General features: G+C 40.8%; 1 protein-coding gene across 1 annotated transcript in view; it reads left to right on the top strand.

Annotated features, from left to right (window-relative positions):
- Positions 1-21,328, top strand: part of LOC139277180 (ERC protein 2) — a 918,863-nt gene that overhangs the window by 564,070 nt on the left and 333,465 nt on the right. Inside the window, exons 12-13 of the mRNA XM_070895293.1 lie at positions 7,614-7,745; positions 20,168-20,328. Coding sequence (XP_070751394.1) covers positions 7,614-7,745; positions 20,168-20,328 — 293 coding nt within the window. The remainder of the gene's footprint in view (positions 1-7,613; positions 7,746-20,167; positions 20,329-21,328) is intronic.

The raw sequence follows: 21,328 nt of genomic DNA on the forward strand, positions 1-21,328 counted from the left end.
GTGAGCTGTGAGGAGGATACTAAGAGGCTACAGGGTGACTTGGACAGGTTAGGTGAGTGGGCAAATGCATGGCAGATTCAGTATAATGTGGATAAATGTGAGGTTAATCCACTTTGGTGGCAAAAACATGAAGGTAGAATATTATCTGAATGGCAGCAGATTAGGAAAAGGGGAGGTGCAACGAGACCTGGGTGTCATGGTACATCAGTCATTGAAAGTTGGCATGCATGTACAGCAGGCGGCAAAAAAGGCAAATGGTATGTTGGTCTTCATAGCTAGGGGATTTGAGTATAGGAGCAGGGAGGACTTGCTGCATCTGTACAAGGCCCTGGTGAGGCCTCACCTGGAATATTGTGTTCAGTTTTGGTCTCCTAATCTGAGGAAGGACGTTCTTGCTATTGAGAGAGTGCAGCAAAGGTTCACCAGACCGATTCCCAGGATGGCAGGACTGACCTATGAGGAGAGACTGGATCGACTAGGCCTGTATTCATTGGAGTTTAGAAGAATGAAAGGGGATCTCATAGAAACATATAAAATTCTGACGGGACTGGACAGGTTAGATGCCCAGGAAGAATGTTCCTGATGTTGGGGGAGTCCAGAACCAGGGGTCACAGTCTAGGGATAAGGGGTAAGCCATTTAGGACTGAGATGAGGAGAAACTTCTTCACTCAGAGTTGTTAACCTGTGGAATTCTCTTCCGCAGAGAGTTGTTGATGCCAGTTCATTAGATATATTCAAGAGGGAGTTGGATATGGCCCTTTCGGCTAAAGGGATCAAGGGCTATCGAGAAAAAGCAGGAAAAGGGTACTGAGGTGAATGATCAGCCATGATCTTATTGAATGGTTGTGCAGGCTCGAAGGGCCGAATGACCTACTCCGGCACCTATTTTCTATGTTTCTAAAACACTGGTTTGGCCTCAACTGAAGTATTGTGTCCAATTCTTGGCACTGCACTTTAGAAAGGATATGAAGGCCTTGGGGAGGGTGCAAAAAAGGTTTATGAGAATGATTCCAGGAATGAGGGACTTAAGCTACGTGGATAGATTGGAGAAGCTGGGGTTGTTCTCCTTGGAGCAGAGAAGTTTGAGAGGAGATTTGATAGAGGTATTCAAAAACATGAGCGGTGTGGACAGAGTAGATAGAGAGAAACTGTTCCCATTGGCAGAAGGGTCGAGAAGTAGAGGACACAGATTTAAGGTGATTGGCAAAAGAACCAAAGGTGACATAAGAAAAAACTTTTTTACACAGCGAGCGGTTAGGATCTATGGGGAAAGGGCAAGGAAGTGGGACTAGCTGAAGCGTTCTTGCAGAGAGCCGGCGCAGGCTCGATGGGCCGAATAACCACCTTCATGCTGCAACCATTCTATGATTCTGTCAGTGTAACACTAGCATTATATATTTTGAACCTCCAATACTAAATGAATCTTTATAATTCAATTTTCATATTATACTTGATTGGTTTGATGAAACATTGCGTGGCTTTGAAAAACTATGAGAAATGTTTGTAAATATTGAATACAGCCATAATCTGCTGAGGAATTGGAGAAAAAAACTTTTAGAATTAGAATCCTGATTGTCGATCCTGGTTAGAAAGTTGGAAGGGGCAGAGATTATGGCTAATGAAATACCCCATTGATGGAGTTCCTTAATGCTGTGAGTACTGGTGTGCAGTGTAAAAGTGTTCTGTTTCTGAGAACCATCGATCTCGCCTTGATGTGCACACGGATATGTATATTGTTATTTTGGGATCAAGCCATTCTTCCAATCTTTGTTGTTTTGGCATTAATCTGTCAATTTCACAATAATATATATTCCAATTTGCATTGATATAACACCTTTGAATGTGGAAAAATTATTTTATTGCAGCATCAAATGTTGTGGTGATATAGCTGTCGAGATCTCAATTACTACATTAAATGGGTGCTGCTTTGTGCAAAAGTAAGTGTTAGGAAATCCTTTTTATTTTTTACGACCACAGAACATCATACCATAAATTGCACTGAAATGCATTACAGTATTTAAACATGATGACATTTTGATAAATAATGTACAACTCTTCACACTCGCTAAACAAGGAGGAGATGCTGTTGGAAAAATAATAATTCATCCTATTGCCTATTTTAATTTTACAGCTTTACCATGGAATGGAGTCATTTTAAATTGCTGAAACAAGCACCTAAACAAATAATCTAGATTAAGCAATTAAATCTTATAGTACACATTCATTTGAGAACTGTGTTAACCATACATTTTTGTCACCTGTGCATATTATGGAGCACATTTGAAAGTTTTAATTTGGGTACAGCTTTATTTTTAATTCATTTAATGTGACTAATTATTCTTTACCCCTTTTATGTTAAACATGAATGTTTCTGTCCTACAGCAAATAATGAAATGTTTCATCTTCGGCTGAATGTACAAGGAAGCATGAAATCAGAAGCCATTCTTCAGTTTGCAATATTCTGTAATCTCACGAAAAAATAATTGCTTTATATAATTTATTTTAGTGTGACTGTGCAAATTTAAATATTTAATAAGAGTTCTTTTGAATAACATAAGAAAACAAGAATTAGAAGCAACAGTAGGCCACACGGCTCCTCGAGCCTGCTCCGCCGTTCAATAAGATCATGGCTGATCTTCGACCTCAACTCCACATTCCTGCCCAATCTCCATATCCCTTGATTTCCCAAGAGTCCAAAAATCTCTCTCAGCTTTGAACATACTCAACGATTCAGCATTCACAGCCCTTTGAGATAGAGAATTCCAAAGATTCACAACCCTCAGAGTGAAGAATTTCCTCCTTATATCAGTCTTAAATGGCCAACCCCTTATGACACTATGTTCCCTAGTTCTAGACTCTCCAGCCAGAGGAAACAACCCCTCAGCATCTACCCTGTCAATCCCCCTCAGAATCTTCTATGTTTCAATGAGGCCTCTCATTCTTCTGAACTCTCGAGAGTATTGGCTCAATCTACACAATCTCTCCTCATTGGCCAACCTTCTCATCCCAGGAATCAATTTAGGAGCCTTCGTTGCACTGCCTCTAAGGCAAGTGTATCCTTCCTCAGATAAGGAGACCAAAACTGTCCACAGTACTCCAGGTGTGGTCTTACTAAAGCCCTGTACAATTGTAGCAAGACTTCCTTACTTTTGTATTCCACCCCCCTTGCAATAAAGGCCAGCATGTGATTTGCTTTCCTAATTGCTTGCTATATCTGCATACTAACTCTCTGCATTTCCTGTATGCGGATACCTAAATCTGTAATGAACACCAGCATGTAATAGTTTCTCAACATTTAAAAAAAATATTCTGTTTTTATATTCTACCTACCAAAGTGAATAACCTTACATTTCCCCACATTATACTCCATTTGCCACCTTATTGCCCACTCACAGGGCCCAAGTTTCGAGCCGCGCCTAGAACGGCGCAGTCCCGACCTGGACGCCCGTTTTTCACGCCACAAAGTGCGCCTAAAAAAAACCCTCCAGATTCTCCACCTCCCTGCAGGTCCTCTGGCCCTCGGAGCAGCGCAGCAGGAGCTGTAGGGGGCAGAGCCAGGTCCCTGCGCTGAAAACAGTGCCGGGACCTCTGCACATGCGCACTACAGTGGGCACGCAAGTGCAGTAGCTCCAGGCGCCCGAAACTGTGTGGGAGGGGCCGAATCACGCAGCCCCTAGCCCTGGCCGAATGGCCTCACTAGGGCTGCGTGAATAAGGCTCCTCCCACGGCCAGCTCCTGCTTCCTCCCGACCCGACCCGACTCCCACTTCCCCCCGCCCCGGACCAGACCCGACACCGACCTGACTCCTGCTCCCCTCCAGATCCAACCCGACTCCCGCTCCTCCACCCCCCCCCCCGCCTCCGGACCTGACCCAACTCCCGCTCCCCCGCCCCCGCCCTCAACCCGACTCCCGCTTTCCCCCCCCTGCCCCCGGACCCGACCCGACCCAACTCCCGCTTCCCCCCCCGGACTGGATCCGACCTGACCTCCCTCCCCCCGACCTGACCTCCCTCTCCCTCCCTCCCCCCGACCCGAACCGAACCGACCTCCCTCCCACCACTCCCCCGACCCGACCCGACCCAACGCCACCTACCTGTAAATCTGGTGCTGGGGACGGCCCCTACCCGAAGTCTCTGGCCCGGCCCGTTCAGCCTCCCTCCCCCTTCTCCTTCCCCACCCCATCTCCTTCCCCCCTCCCCCTTCTCCTTCCCCACCCCATCTCCTTCCCCACCCCATCTCCTTCCCTTCCCCCCCCCATCTCCTTCCCCCCTCCCCCATCTCCTTCCCCCGCCCCATCTCCTTCCCCCGCCCCATCTCCTTCCCCCCCATCTCCTTTTCCCCCCATCTCCTTTCCCCCCCAATCTCCTTTCCCCCCCATCTCCTTTCCCCCATCTCCTTTCTCTCCTTTATCCCCCCTCTCCCTTCTCCCCCCCTCCTTCTCCCCCCTCCCCTTCTCCCCCATTTCTCCCCCTTCCCTCCCTCTGCTCCCCCCCTCTCTCCCTCTACCCCCCCTCCTCCCCCTCCCCTCGCTGTCAGAAACACAGACACTGACAGACAGAGAATGAGAGACACACACAGACAGACAGAGAGATAGAGACACTGACAGAGACACACTGGGAGGGGGGGGGGGCATCCCAGCACGCTGTTGGAGGGCTCCCGGTGCTGCAGTCGGTAAGTAGAAAATGTTTTATTTATTGATTCAAAAAAAATTATTTCTTATTAATTTTTTTTGAATGATTTATTGGTTGATTTATTGATGTATTTATCATTTATTATTGATGATGGTTCTTTATTTGTAAAACTGAAGTGTTTAATGTTTGTAAACTTCCCTTTAAACCCCCCCTCCCCCCATTCCCTACGCCTGATTTGTAACCTACGCCTGATTTTCTAAAGTGTAGACAAGGTTTTTTCGAGCGTACAAAAATCTTCACTTGCTCCATTCTAAGTTAGTTTGGAGTAAGTTTTCACTGACGAAACTTTGAAAACAGGCGTAAGTGGCCGGACATGCCCCCTTTTGGAAAAAAAAATTCTGTTCCAAAGTGAAACTGTTCTAACTGACTAGAACTGGAGCAAACTAAATGACGAGAATTCCAATTTCTAAGATACTCTGTTCTACACCAGTTGCTCCTAAAAATCAGGAGCAAATCATGTGGAAACTTGGGGCCACAGTCTATATCCCTTTGCAGGCTTTTTGTGTCCTCTTTACATCTTACTTTCCCACCTAGCTATGTACCATCAGCAAACTTGGATACATTGCACTCTAATGAGCCTGATAGAATAGGTAATGCTAATGCAATAGATGTGGTTTATGTTATTCAGAAGGTGTTCAATAAGGTGTTTTCTTATTCCAAAAATGTAAGCATATGATGTAAGAGGAAATGTAACAGCATGGATAGAAAGGTGGTTGAGGGATAGGAAACTACAAGTTAAAATTAATGGCTTAATTTGGAGATGGGTTCTAAGTGTGATAACACCATGGTCAGAGCTGGTTCCACTACTGTTCTTGGTATAGATGATCTTGATTTGGGCATAAGGCACATAATATTGATAATTGCTGACGACACATGAGCTTTGGAAAACATCGCAGTAGACTTGAGAGCATAGACAGTTTAATGGAATGAGTGGGCAATTGGCAAATAGAATTTAATGTTAAGAAGTGTAATTTTTGGGAGGAAAAACAAGGAATAGAAATGTCCATTCAGAAAGATGTTGAAGTGTGTGGATGAACGGAGACCGAGAGGTTCAAATACATAATTCCCTAAAAATGCAGGTGCAGCTAGATAAAGCCATTAAAAAGGCCAATAGTATTTTGTGTTTCATAAACAGGGGTATAGAGTACATGGATAAAACATTGTTACCAGGCAGCGGTTATGTCACAAAGCAATGAGTGCATTTTGGGCACCCCATTATAAGGAACATACAGTGTACATTAACCAAGATGATGCCAGGGAAGAGAATCTATAGTTATGAGGAAAAATCTGAACTAGTTCCACTGCAGCAGAGAAGTTAAGAGGAAATTTAAGAGGTTTTAAAAATTATGATGGGCTTTTTCTAGGGTGAATAGTTAACACTATTTCTTCTGTTTGGGGATTAAATGAAAGAGGGGCCATCAATTTAAAATCCTCACTAAGAGATTGAGGACTGAAGTTAATACTTTTTAAAAGTAGAGGAACATGCAGGGCCATGTGGAAAAAATAGGGTGGTGGAATTTGTTTTGGATTGCTTTAGTAAAGAGTTGATAAAGATATGATGGTCAAATTGCCTTGTTCTGCGCTGTATATACGTTGTATGGTTGAATTTACTTGAGCATCAGGCACCAGAGCATTTTTTGTAAATGTATATATTTTTAAAGGTAGTTTAAAAATGTATAATGCATTCTTTTCCACATTACAACAATGACTACACTCCAAAAGTACTTCATTGGCTGTAAAGCACTTTGAGACGTCCTGTGGTCTTGAAAGGCACTATATAAATCCAAGTCTTTCCTTCTTGCTTTCTTGATTTGTATTCATTTTAAATAGATTACATTATAAGGAGGTATTAATGACCTATTTTGAAAAATTGGAATGCTGAATTTTGTTCTGATAACTTAACATATTTACTAAGTATATAATTGATTTACTTTGAAAGGTGAACACTTATAAAGTACATCACTATTTCATCAGCCATGATCTTATTGAATGGCGATGCAGACTCGAAGGGCCGAATGGCCTACTCCTGCACCTATTTTTCTATGTTTCTATCACAAATCATTTGGTTTGGCTTTGAAATCAATTTTGCACTGCTTTCTTAGAAAGTACAATACTTGCGAGTGCTAAGTGTGTATACTATGTTTCTGCTTTTGTTGTTCTGTTTGACTGCACTTAAAAATCTGTAAAAAGCAGTCTCTCAAAAAGCCGTTATTTTTTCACCAATGTGCTGTAAAACTCTGAAAATACCACCATTGTCAGGTTCCACATATGGGTTTAAAATTGCCCCTTCAGTACTGAGATGGATAACACGTTCACTGTTGATTTTAGTGAATTAAATTGCTAGCATGCTGTCAAATTCAATTTGTATGTTGGATAACCAGCACACAGCGTCCCTGTGTGACCAGCCAGTTCCAACAACAGCTTATGTATCTTTTATTTGTTTTTGTTTTGTTTTCACTTATAGTTGTGAAAAGGACCATTTTCAGAAGTTAGAAGCCCACAGATCCTTACCGTTTCATGATTTGATTAACTTTCGTCTTGTATGTACCATTTTTCAATGTCTAGCCTATAAACCAACAGTTCCATAACATTGGACTGAATTGGCCCTCTCTTAACCTTTTTAATTGCAGGTTTACCTTTATACTCATCTTACATTTACAGATGAGTGGTAGAAAGTTGAAAATTCCAGGGCAGAACCATTGATCAGTGCTGTGTTTAATGTATGTAAAATAAATTTTTGGTAGATTGTGACAATTTACCTTCTATTTCACCTCTAATTTTTTTTATCATTTCAGATTTGTTCCTGTTTTTATTTTAATCTCCGAATAGAATTGCACTACGAAAAATCTTTGGAGAACGTACTAACAATCTATTGCAGTTATCCATGGAAATAATATTCCTAGTTTTCCTGCTTTTTCCCAGGAATCAGTGCAACAGAAAGATGAGAGAATTGAGGAACTGGAAGAAGCCCTGCGTGAGAGTGTGCAGATAACTGCCGAGAGAGAGGTGGTTCTCGCCCAGGAAGAGGCTTCTAGATCTTCTGCAGAGAAACAGGTCTGCATGAGAGAACTTGCCTTCACTCTTTGCCCTTGTTGGCTTAATGTCAGGAGACATTCAATGGCTCTCAAACTTCCCCACACTCCCTCCCATTGTGCATTTTTTTTTTGATTTAGAAAATATCTTCTTTAATTTAAAAAATCTGTAGCATCTTCCAGTTGTGAGGAAGGGTTCCACAACTGAAACACAAAAAAAATTGTGTTGTCGAGACAAACACTTGCTCTGTGTTTCCAGCATTTTCTGTTTGTTTTAGATTTCCAGCATTTGCAATATTTTACTTTTTGTCCCTTCCAAAAAAAGCAGTTAGCGTCTGTATCCTGTATAGTTAAATACTGTAGTTAGATTAAAGCTTCATTTTAAGGTCATTAAAAGTCTCTCGTTGTAAGAGCTCACCTTAGTTGTTCAATTTTTTTTTGTACATCATGCAACTAATTTGCAATAACACAGACAGCATTAAATGTGCAGTGCTAGATTTCTTTTTTATAAATTTCATTTATTTAATTTTTACTTAGTTGCCGTACATAATTCAGTTCTAAATCCTGTCATTTTACTAGACAAAGAATACAGGCTGCAGATTTCCTCAGTAAATTACTAATAGAGAGCACATGAGAGCAACCTGTGGGTGTTTGCCTCTCGTATAAATTCTATGTTAAGGATGTGCCTGTCCTTTGCTCGAGGCCTTCCCGCAGTGACGTAGTGAGCTTGGCAATTCTCTCTATCAGAGAAACCATGTTCTACCACTCACAGGCACAATCCTTTCATGCTCGTGAATGTGCCATTTTTGTTCATCTTTAGTTGAAACCTACATTAAGCGCTTCAGCCAGATTACTGTTTTTTTTTAAAGTACAATAATCTTCACATATTCTTGCATGCTAATCATGGAAATATCCTTTTATTGTTTTTGTGTATTTCTCCATTGTTATACCCTGACCTCAGAACTATGGAAACATAGACCACAGGTGTTTCCATGAGATCCATACCTTCAGTGTCACCACACTTGTCATCCATCATAAAACCAATGATTGCTCCCTGACAGAAGCCTAATAATAAAAGTTCTTTCATGTCCTGTACTTTTCATTCTCTGCACCTTTCAGCCAGGCTTCATGTAATTATAAGCATGGAGCCAGGCAGATAAAGAGTAAACCTTTTTCAAGATGAATGTTAATAGGTCTTGGCCTGTACCACTATGTTCACTAGCTCTTCTTCCACTCCTCACTTTGGGAGGTACTGTAAAGAGTATAAGCTGTAGGTAAAACTTTTACACAAGGCTATATCTTAACCTTTTGAGTACCACAATCAAAATGTACATGAATATTATTAAGAAGGAAATATTTCAGTTACCCAGCTTTGAGCTGTGAACTTGAAATCTGACTGTTCAGACTGTTCAGTACTGTACATAAGATAATAGTTTCATGATTTTCACATTAGGAAATATAATTGTTATGTCATACAAATGCCTTTTCTATTTTTTTGAAGCAGTGAATTCTGCCTTGCTGTAATACTTCTTAAATAGTGCTTAGCAGCCAAATTACATAGTATAAATCTTGATAACATCGTGCCGAGACCAGCTCAGATTATTGAAGAAAATGCTGATTGAGGTTTAATTGATGAGAGGTGGAAAATGGTCATATTTGGAATAAATCTAAATTGAGAATATTGGATGAGGAAATATCGAACCGGTTATGCTAAGTGACCCCATGGATATATATCATAAAACCATTTCATTATTCTTGGGAGTTATTCGATACACTGTACTCAAATGGATAAAATGCCAATTATAATAATGAATATCTTGTCCAGAGACCTGCAGTATAAACTGTACCTACTAATGGAGCAGGTTTCAAATCTCTTATCACTGCACCTTTTTTCCTTGTAATTCTATTTTTGTCTTTGCATCGAAGTCACTGTTATTTTTATAATGTGTGATTGCATGATTACAACATGTAATCACACATTTCTGTTCTTGATCTTATCTATTTACAATTCTGTGTCATCGCTCTAAAACTAACCATATCAGATTTATATTTTGACCATTGATGTAATTTATATGGGTATCTTGACCAAAGCCAAACACTGTCGGTTTCTGTAATGTATGCACCTGTGAGTATGCTCACAGGTTTGTGGAGCAGTTGCATTGTGAGTGGCTTAGCCAGTCACATGATGTTCACAAGGCTCAATAAAACCCCAGTCAGTTGGGTCTCGGTCATCCCCGATGAGGTATGCAGTTGTGAGCCCAGTGGATGAGCTGGTAATGTGTAGTGTGATTGTTAAACCTTTGTTAATAAACCAGCTAATTCTTAATAGCAATGTGTTGCTATGAATTCTTAAGCAAAGAACCCATGAAGCAAATCCATTACAGTTCCGAACAGTTGTGAGTTCCAAGTACATCTTCTGTCTGACTGTTGCACTTTCTGATCTATTGTTTACTCTCTTTCCACAGGGAAACAATGTATTTGTGCCCACGTATGTCTGCGATGACTACTAAACAAACTTTTCTAACTCCTTGATTTCTTTGAGGTGCCTTAACTTCCTTGTCTATTTCTTTCTTATTTCATTCCATTGATGTGTAGTTCTTCAACATAACCTTCAATTAACACTGCAGGGTTAACTTTAGTTATTTTATTGTCTTTCTGCACATCTCCTTTTACATTTACTTTCACAGGCTGATTTAAGAAATGCATGCAATTGTAATTTGTGTTTCTGCTTTCAAAACGGTTTTCTTGTGCTTTGCTGTGGCTTTTTGGTTCGAAGCGTTCTATTAATAAGGGATCTTATTTGTCCCAGTTTGACAATCAGGAAGTGTCTCCAAAGAGCTATATTTACCATTGAGTTTAAGATTTGAAAGGAAGTGTGTACGGTGGAAATTTTCTTCTGGGGGGCGATTTTACCGGTGAGCACGAATGGTGCATTGGGGGAGGGGGGCGGCGGTGTTTGGTGTGGAAGGAGGCCATGTTTGGGGGGTGGTGATGGAGGAGACACACCTGCTGCTTCTGGGCCACAAGAAAACCCAAATAATGTTTTTAAAAATTTACTTTCCAGGGCCTTTCCTGACCCTGGATTCACTTCCTGACAAGTTCGGCCTGGCAGGAAGCCACAATGGCATCCTCATGCAGGACTGGTGATATGATATGGGTCCTGATTTGCATATTTAAACACGGTTTACAATCAGTCTCATCGCCAAGAGCATGCAGAAAACAAGTGCAGGCAGTGGAAAGAGCGTGCGTCAAACCAGTCCCACCCACCCCTTCCCTCAACGACTATCTGCCCCACCTGTGACAGAGACTGTGGTTCTCGTATGGGGCTGTTCAGCCACCTAAGAACTCATGTTACGAGTGGAAGCAAGTCCTCCTCGATTCCGAGGGACTGCCTATGCTGATGACACTGGTTTTGTGTGGTGGGGGTGGCGGGGGGGGGGTGCAAGGGCTAGGTTTCCTTGGCATCTGCAATTTTAAATTGCAGGTGACCAGCTTGAGATGTCAGCCCAGCGACTAAATGTCCTACTCCTTTTTAACTGCCCCCCCATCCACCACCTCCTCCTAGTCTCTGTGCTGGGGAAGGCGTTCAAATTCCTTCACTAGTGTTTATAGCAAAGTAAAATTGGGTAGGTTCATGAAAAAGTAGAATTAAAAATGGTGTCATGTCTTTAAAACTTTTTTTAAGGTCAACAACTGTGTTTAGTGTTGATTCCTGACTCTGCATCAGTGCTGGGATTGTTTATTGGAATTGCCGTGAGCTTACTGCCTTCAGAGGCACTATTACCTACCTCTTGTTCGGGGCTATGTGATGGCAAGGAAGTGCCACTGAAAGGAGTGCCAACTGACTAATATACAGTTCCACACATGCCACTGGTTTCTTGAGCATAGAACCGTGGGCATCTGAGGGTTTTGTATCCTTTTCCTGCCTGGCCTGAGGGAAGGGGAAATTAAGCAGGGGTATTAATGGAGGGAAAATTGTGGTCGGCTGCTTCCTTCAGACGAAGGCCTTCGACCCGAAAAAATGTTGTGAAAATACCTAGTGGTCATGGAGGCACCTTCGAATCCGGTCGGAGGCCTTCATTCGATGCGCAGTGTACGGGGAGATAACGTCCCTGTACGTAGGGGAAAGCTAGAGTCACGCGGGCCTGGACCACCAATCTGTTTGTACGGGCTCCCATTACTATCAATGAGAAAACCTTCCTAAAACAAGAAACACAGCATAAAAAAAACACCTCACATATTTAAAATTAATTAAAATTATTAATTAAATGTTTTAGAAATTTTTTTTTTAATGTGTTTTAATAGGGTTAAAAATAAATTTACCTTAATGGACAAGGTTTTTAACATAAAAATGAATGATTCAATTTAATTTTTATATGTTTTAAAACTCTTACGCTGGCAAAAGTGAGCTATATGCCTGCTTTTACCAGGCGTAAAAATTTGAAGGACATTTGCTGGGCACGAGTTGGGCAAATATCCCAATCTTGCCCGGGCAGATGTCCTTCTCCTGAGGATAATCTTGACAGATCGGAAAAGCCAGTTTTCGGCGCATGCGCATTTTTCCCCGAAAACCAGCTTTTGCGAGGCCTTGCTGGGTCTGTGCGTACTTCGTACGGACCTGGCGAGGCTGGAATTTTCGGCATAATATCTTTACAACCCTCAATTCTCCTTCTCAAGGAATATTGATGCAGCTCCTTTTTAAAGGTGTCAATTGACCTCAAATCAACACAGAAGGGGGCCATTTGGTCCTTCACATCTGTACCAGCTCTGTAAATGTTATGCACTTAGTCCCATTCCCTGCCGTATCCCACACACACTTTAATTTTTTCTTGTTCAAATATTTATCTACTTGCATTTTAAAAGCTATTATAGATTCGATTTACAACACCATTTCTGGTAAAATTCCATGAACGTTTCCCTTTGTTATTTTGGTGATGATCTTAAATTCTTGCCTTCTCATTACCGACTCCATGACTAGGGAAAATTGTTTTTCCGGATTTACCTTGTCAAAGCCTTGTCATTTTGAACATCTCTATCTGATCACTTTTTAACCTTCTAATGAAAAGAGCCCCAGTTTATCTGGTCTCTCCTTATAACTGAAGCCTCTCAACCCATGATATCATCATAGTAAATCTCTTCTATGTCCTTTCCATGGCCTTGACATATTTCTTGAAGTAAACCACCCAAAACTTGATGCAATACTCCAATGATTTGTAAAGATGTACCATTAATTATTTGCTTTTATACTCTATGCCTCTAATTGTAAAACTTAGGATCCCATATGTTTTTTTACAGCTTTTTCTTTAAACTTGTCCTTCCCCTTTAAAAATGTTATCTGGACACCTAAGTCCTTCTGCTTCTCTACTCTTTTTAAGGTTTTACAATTAGTATATATGTCCTCTTCTTCTGAAATCTATCAGCTGACATTTCTCTGCATTTTTTGTTTGATGTCTATCCAATCTACTAACCTGTTTGTCTTCCTGAAGTTGCTTACAATCTTCTTCACAGTTGCGTATGCTTGCTATGTGTGTCCTCTATATAAAGTTCAGATCATTTATTGTTCTGTATATTGAGATGAGCAATGGTCCCAATACTGAACCATTGTTTACATCCCTTCAGTCTGAAAAACATCCATTTGCCATTACTCTGGTTTCACTCTTTTAACCAACTTCCTGTCTCTGCAACATCCACTGCCGTTCCTTTATCAATTTTTCCATCGGGTATCTTGATCTTTGACTGTTGCCACCTCTTTAATATTGATATTGAACCTATTTATTAATGAATTAACTGAAGAGCTTTGAGACATCTGAGGATATGAAAGGCTCTATATAAATACAAGTTCGTTCTTCTAGTCGTCTGCTTATTGTCCAAGTTAAATAGGTTATTTGCTTTAACTGAATATGAAACTTTCACTATTCTAAAGATCTGTACAATCATGTTCTTGCCTTACCTTTGTACTCTTCTTTAAGTCATGCAACTTCTTCTGTATTTCTGCCAGGTTTTCTGAGTAGCTGACATGGAATGCATTTACAGTAATAAATTCCCACACTTGTTAATTCATCAGCATATTTCAGGACTGTCCTCTGCCACCTAAATCTGATTATGATGGTTACCAGTATGTGTGGGAGATGATACTAAATCAGGCTTTTAATTTTCCATCACACAGATTACTTGTGTTTGCAGGGGCTGGTTGCTAAGTTGGGTTTTTCTCAATTATTGTTGAACAGGTATCTACAATTGGATTAATGCATTTCTCGCCATTAATATCAGTTAAGCGACTGATTAGTTGATTGTAAAGCATTACAGGCTCACTATCATGATTGTTTTTCTTTACTGCTATTTTTTTGAAATTGTATTCTTAGGAATCATGTGTTTCAAAAATGTACGTTCCACTGACTTTGTTAGCAGCTCATAAGTTACAATGATAAACAAGCGTTTTACCCATTTTTTGAAGAGGAAAATCTAGCCCATGATTGATTTAATGTTGTGTGAAGAACTAAATGATTAATTGCAAACAAAATCTAAATGCCAGGATTTTTACAAAGGAGTTAGAAAAATCCAAATCTATTACTTTACATTATATACTTGATAATTGCATGTATTGCATTAGATGTTTTGAATTGCTGTAAAGTTTACTTTAATATAAATTTCACATCCACGGGGAGGGTTGGGGTGGGCTGGGTTCAGTACCTGCCAGCATCCAGTAATCTTACACACAGGTGTTGATGCACTATTCTGCCTCAGGCAAGCGCTCAGTCGTGCAGCTGTTCCATGCATTCTGGCAGCATGACACAATCGTAAGCAAAGAGTATTTCCTATTGCAGTATTTCTTTATGTGCAGAAGGATCCAGGTGGCTTTCATTAAAAAAAATGACAGCTCGAGAGGCACCAAAATTCACTGCTTCTGACAAAGTTTGTACCTTTCAGCTGCACTGTTGCCATCCAAGCAAGGGCATCTCTTATTTTTCATAATTTTTCCTCAATATACCCTGACTTCCTGTAGTCACTTTATAAGAGAGATGAAAACTGTCATACTATTTGAAGCATTTTCTACAGCTCAGCAGTGGTGCACCCCTTAGCTAAGATCTGCACTTAGTGTTGCTGACATTGTGCAGAATGATTAAATTGACAGTACTGTCTAATTGCATGGTGTAAAATCCAGCTCCTCACTCTGGCACTCACATACTGCCAATTGCCTATGTTTTAAAGAAGGATGTTAAACTAAATGAGTTCACACAAGGTTAACATTGTTTGTTTAATCCGTGTATGCGGTAAAAACGCAACTTTGCCTTTTTTTCCCCCGTTTTTTCAAACGTAACAGCTTGACATGAATTTTTGGTAAAAATTACAAATTTTTAAACTGGTTGTTACTCAAGACAGCAGATAAGCTAAGGGACAGAAAGGAGCCAAGTTATCACATGCAAATTGTCATTTATCTACTTTATAATTGTTAATATCTCTCTTATGAAGTATTTGCACATGATATAAAAGGCAATGATAGTACAAGATCAGAGGAACTTGTTACTGTGTGAGGTTCTCCAGGAAATTCTTTATAATGGGGGTGGGTTGATAATTCCAGTCACACAGTGTTACATAAACAAAAATGCATCACAGAACAGCTTCAGATAATCTCTTTTTACTGACGGGGTTAAAAATGCAGTGCAAATGGGCATTTATGACCAGCTAAGTTGCAATAAAAGCTTGTAAATTCCTGGAGTAGCAGTGTAATGGAATAAAAGGACACTTGGAGTACAAACTCAGGACCAGAGTTTTGCATTGTGGAACTGCAACATTTGGCACTGGTTAAAAATATGTATCCATTTTGTTGGTATTTGTAGGATTATATACTTGAATTATTTAAAATATATATCTCAATATTACACAAAATAAGTTTCAGCAGACTGAATGCAATTCCCAGTGGAAAGGATGCTACAACACAAAACTGTTCCAATTCTTCACTTTTGCTAGAATCTGATCCCTGAATAGAGATAAGAGTGGAAGTGTCAACACAGATGGAGTAGGCAGTCATTTTCTAAGGTTCTTGTTTTAAGTATTTGGGCCTATTTTTGCTGTGCAGTATCTCACTTGGGAGTGCTTTATGCTGACACTCAATCTTAAGTAGGAAAAGTTTGTCATTCCCCAGACTGTCGTCACTCATCTTATTCAGTATGTAAATGATAAAACAAGCAAGAATGTGAATGAGAGAATGTTCTTGGCTTGGTTTGTTCTGTTCTTAGTCCAAATTTCTTAGTATTTTGTATGACTATAAGGAAAGAATATGCTACATTTGATTTAAAGCCATTGGAAAGCAACAAAGCTTGATTTTATTTTTATTCAATACATCATTCGACTCTCCCTTCCCATCTTTCCACCCCCTGCCCCCACCCCACCACTCCCCTGGCTCCTTGCCCAATGTGTCGTCTTTTGCAGAGGGAATAAATCTGTGTGCTGTGGCTGACTTTGCACGTCTGCTCTCAATTTAGGTGACACAAAGTGCCTTCCCTTCCCCAGCTCCACCTAGTGTCAAAGTTCCTACACTCTGGTACACTCTCCTTCACCATGTTACTTTTCTAACCACCTTCAAAAGCTTGCTTCAAAACCTGCCTCCTACCTAATTATTCTCCTATTACTTCTCGCTTCTGTTTTTGCCTTTGTGAAGCATTTTGGGCCATTTACTGTGTTAAAGTTGCTATATAAATGCAAGTGTTTTTCATCTTGATGTTGTGACATCCTGCAATTTAACAGCCTAAAAGTTAATTCTTGAAACTCCGGGTAAAAATGGCTGTTGAATTTTGAGCGACCCTCGACCTAGAATCTTCAACCAAAGAACTGAGTAATAAGTGTCCGAACCTGAACATTTTAGGACCAACGTTATTGAAATGAATTAACATGTTCAAAGAAGCTGGGTAGCACATCACCTGAGGCTCTTAAACTGCCAACCACATGTGCACTGAGGTTTTTTGGCACTCTACTGCAGTGTTAGGAAGACTTCTTACTATGTGGAAAAAGTGAAACAGTATCACCTAATATTTTGGAAATGCCTCTCCTGTCAGCTGAGAGCGGTGAATTGGGCCCAGAAACTATGGTGCAATGTTCTTGAAGTTGCAAATCCATAGATAAGAGGAGAGGTAAAAGAGAGAAATACTACATTTTGGATCAATTGTAGCTGAGCCCAATTCTGTTTTCACACTATTATCCACACAAGCACACCTTTCACCATGGTCAATTCATAGCAACCAGCAGTGGAAAACTGTCTGACTTTTTTTCTGCCCTCCTTATCCCAGGGTAATAAAGTTAATTTCAGTGCCCCAACTGCTATCTTCACTGAGACCAACAAACTCCACAGAGAATGAGAATCAATACCTGGAAGCTTATAATCTTTGTTGAACGGTGCTACTCTGTACTTTTACCCAGTAGGAGGCCATCGGGGGAACTTTGTGCGCATTAGTCTTAACGCAATATTTTGATAATTGTGCTGAAACATGTGACTCGGTTTCCCACGTCCTGGAGCTAAATTATGTTAGCATGAGTTGATTTGAATCCAATAAAGAATTTAAAAAACTCTAGAGGATAATAGGAAACTGTAATTTTGTTGAACTACAAACCTGATTTAAGTTTACTGTTTTCTATTCACGATTATGCCTTTTTTCTTTGCATTCAATAATTAATGAGTCTCCTCTGTTTTTAAAAAAAAAAAATCTTTTCATTTTCTAATTAAAGAAAAGGTAAAAACAAGCCAGTTTTCCAGAGTTTAGATATCCTATCTGGGATCGTCCATCCTTGATAACAACCAGGTGGCTCTACGTATTCCAGACAGCCTGTTGACCCCTGTTGTGATCAAAGCATAGACTTTCCAGAGATCAGGAACATTTCTCTCCTAACCCCTTGATAGTTGAGTTAACATGATGTAAAAGGTACATAAAATGCAATAGTACCTAGGCTCCTATTTTCCTTGATACTGATGGGCTAGCCAACCACCCAGACATTAAGCAGCTATTTTAGAAAGTTAAAAACTACTTTCTCAATGCTATAGCAGCTATTTTTAAAAGTTGGAGGAGAAATTACCCTATATTAAATCACTGATGGTTTACTTGTCTGTCTGCAGCCTTTGACAAGGTTGACCACTCTATCCTTCTCCAACGCCTCTCCACCGTCATCCAGCTGGGTGGGACTGCACTCGCCTGGTTCCATTCTTATCCATCTAATCGCTGCCAGAGAATCACCTGCAACGGCTTCTCTTCCCACCCCAGCATTGTTACCTCTGGTGTCCCCCAAGGATCTATCCTTGGCCTTCTCCTATTTCTCATCTACATGTTGCCCCTTGGCAACATCATCCGGAAACACAGCATCAGTTTCCACATGTACGCTGATGACATCCAGCTCTACCTCAATACCATTCCTCTCGACCCCTCCACGGTCAGACTGCTTGTTCGACATCTAGTTCTGGATGAGCAGAAATGTTCTCAAATTGAATATTGGGAAGACCAAAGCCAATGTTTTCAGTCTCCGCCACAAACTCTGTTCCCTAGCTACTGACTCCATCCCTCTCCCCAACTTCTGTCTGAGGCTGAACCACACTATTCGCAACCTTGGTGTCAAATTTGACCCCGAAATGAGCTTTCAACCACATATCCGCAGCATAACTAAGACCGCCTATTTTCACCTCCGTAACATTTGCTGCTGAAGCCCTCATCCATTTTTCTGGACTTGACTATTCCAACGCACTCCTGCCTGGCCTCACATTCTACCCTACATAAACTAGAGGTGATCCAAAACTCGGCTGCCCTGTGTCCTAACTCGCACCAAGTCCCGCTCACCCATCACACCTGTGCTTGCTGACCTACATTGGCTTCCAGTTAAGCAATGCTTCGATTTCAAAATTTTCATCCTTATTTTCAAATCCCTCCATGATCTCTCCCCTCCCTATCTCTAATCTCCTCCAGCGCCCCCCCCCCACCCCCCAAGAGATGTCTGATCTCTAATTCTGCCCTCTTGAGCATCCCTGATTATAATTGCTCAACCATTGGTGACTGTGCCTTCTGTTGCCTAGGCCCCAAGCTCTGGAACTCCCTGCCTAAACCTCTCTACCGCCCTTTCCTCCTTCAAGACGCTCCTTAAAACGTACCTCTTTGACCAACACCTGTGCCAATTTCTACTTATGTGCTCGTTGTCAAATTTTTATCTCATAATACTCCTGTGAAGCGCCTTGAGACGTTTCACGATGTTAAAGGTGCTATATAAATACAGGTTGTTAATTTAATTTCCTTCAAACTGCAGCAATCCTAAAACGACTGCTCTCTTGTGTTGGGTTTAGTGGTCCAAATTCCCAACAATAGAAAATGTGTTGCACAACAATGTAGATGTAGCCTGCTAGAGACAAACAGGTAATGGAGATGATACTGATGGTGCTAAAAAAGCATATCTTATATAGCACAAAAAGATGCAAATTTGTTCCCCTCTTGATGGAGCATGTATTGTATGGCATTATTATACAGACATGATGTATGTTTATACAATCATTCTATATCTATCTTGATATGCCAACCTATATTTTCCAATCATCATTATTTTAATGTCATGGGAATTCATTTATTTTAAATGGGTTATCATCAGTGTTAATGCTGATCAAAAAATAACATACTATTATAACGCTGTAATGAAGGTGTTGATAGTGTTGTGAAACATGAATGTTATTACTGTACAAAGACTTGTCCCCCCACGAGTTAGAATTTATGCTATTATGGGCATGGGAGCGAAAGCTGCCGAGTCCACATCAGATTCGTTAGTTGACTTTTCCATTGATTTGGGGCAAAATTTATGATCCAGTTAGAGAATTCTGATTTGGAAAGTTTTGAATTGGACCTATCAATCTACACTAGCCTATGTCTGTCACACTTCAGGCATCAAATATTCAAATTGCTATGTCATACTATTCTAAAAATATATTTTTAAGAACACGAGTGCCAGTCCGGCTTCAAATTGTTCTAAGCAAAGCACAGCAGTTACACATTGTGGCCTCAAAGGAACACAACAAACTGCGCCCACATACACTTTAACATTGCACATTAAATCATATAATTCTCCTTCACTTGTAAAACAGCATATCCTCTGATCCACCATAAGGAAGAACCGAGATCTGCCAGTAGTCAAAGTGACCTGTTGCGACATCATTATTTCATTGCTCTTGCTGAATTTGTAATTGTCTTATCTACATTTCAATTTTAGTCAATAAGATTAAATAAAATATTGAGGCAAAGAACAACGTTATAAAGCTTCTTTTACCTACAAAAAAGTTGAGGCAGGCTCCACTATTATTAGACACTGTGAAAACATTCAGATAAGCAAGTATCAGAGCATTATTGTTTTTGATGTAGATCACAGTACTGTTTCTGGTTTGTGAATTTAAAGGGTTATTTGAAGTCTTGCTGTGCTTCTGCTTAACAGTTAGAAGAGTTGATGGCCGCACTGGAGAAGACTAGGCAGGAACTGGATTCCACCAAGGTCAGGCTGACCTCAACACAGCAGTCTCTTGCTGAGAGGGAAGCGCACCTTGCGAACCTGCGGATAGAACGAAGAAAACAGCTAGAAGAAGTGCTAGAGATGAAGTAAGTACTTGCTGAAAAATTGTTGGTCTTAATTACATTAATTCTTCATGGATGAAAAAAAGGTGCTTACAAAATAAGAATAGCTTTTTTTTAACAAAAGTGAAATTGAGTGATAGTTTCTCAGCAGTGATACTTTATTCAGTTTTATCTTACTAACAAGTCATAGTTACAAGTGTGAGGAGCTCATGGACGACTTTGTCGCTAAGATTGAGACCATCCATTCAACTGCCTCTGCCACTTCCCTCCCTTCCCCTAGTCCATCAGGCCAAACTTCCTCTAAGGTTTCCCCCTGCTCTAGCTCTAACCTTGCATCTTTCTCTAGTTTCTCTCCTATCTCCTCTTACGCCCTCTCCGAGCTCCACTTGTCCATGAGACCCACCTCCTGCTCCTTTGATCATATTCCTATTAAACTGCAGACCACTCAAGTTCCTTTCCTGGCTTTCAAGTTAACAGACACTGTATACGGTTCCCTCTCCTCAGGTATTGTCCCCCTCCCCTTCAAACCTGGCGGTCAATCAACCCTCTCGTCAAAACATCCTTGACCCCCTCTATCCTTGCAAACTACCGCCTAACCTCCAACATCCCTTTCCTCCCCAAAGTCGTTGAACGTGTTGTAGCCTCCCCAATTTGTGCCCATTTTTCAGCAACTCCATATTTAAATTCCCCCAATCAGGTTTCCACACCTGCCACAGTACTGAAATGGGCGTTATCAATGTCAGACATCTTAAGTGACTGTGACCATAGTAAACGATCCCTCATCGTCCTTCTCGACCAGTCTGCAGCTCTTGACACAATGAACCACACCATCCTCCTCCAACGCCTCTCCTCCATCATCCAGTTGGGTAGGACTGCCTTGTCTGGTTCCATTCTTAGCTATCCAATCATAGACAATGGCTTCACTTCTTGCTGCCGCAGCGTTATCTCTGGAGTCCCCCAAGGATCTATCCTTGGCCCCTCCCATTTCTCATCTGCATGCTGTCCCTCGGCGACATTATCTATA

Source organism: Pristiophorus japonicus, chromosome 12 (genome assembly GCF_044704955.1).
Source record: "Pristiophorus japonicus isolate sPriJap1 chromosome 12, sPriJap1.hap1, whole genome shotgun sequence".
NCBI lineage: Eukaryota > Metazoa > Chordata > Chondrichthyes > Pristiophoridae > Pristiophorus > Pristiophorus japonicus.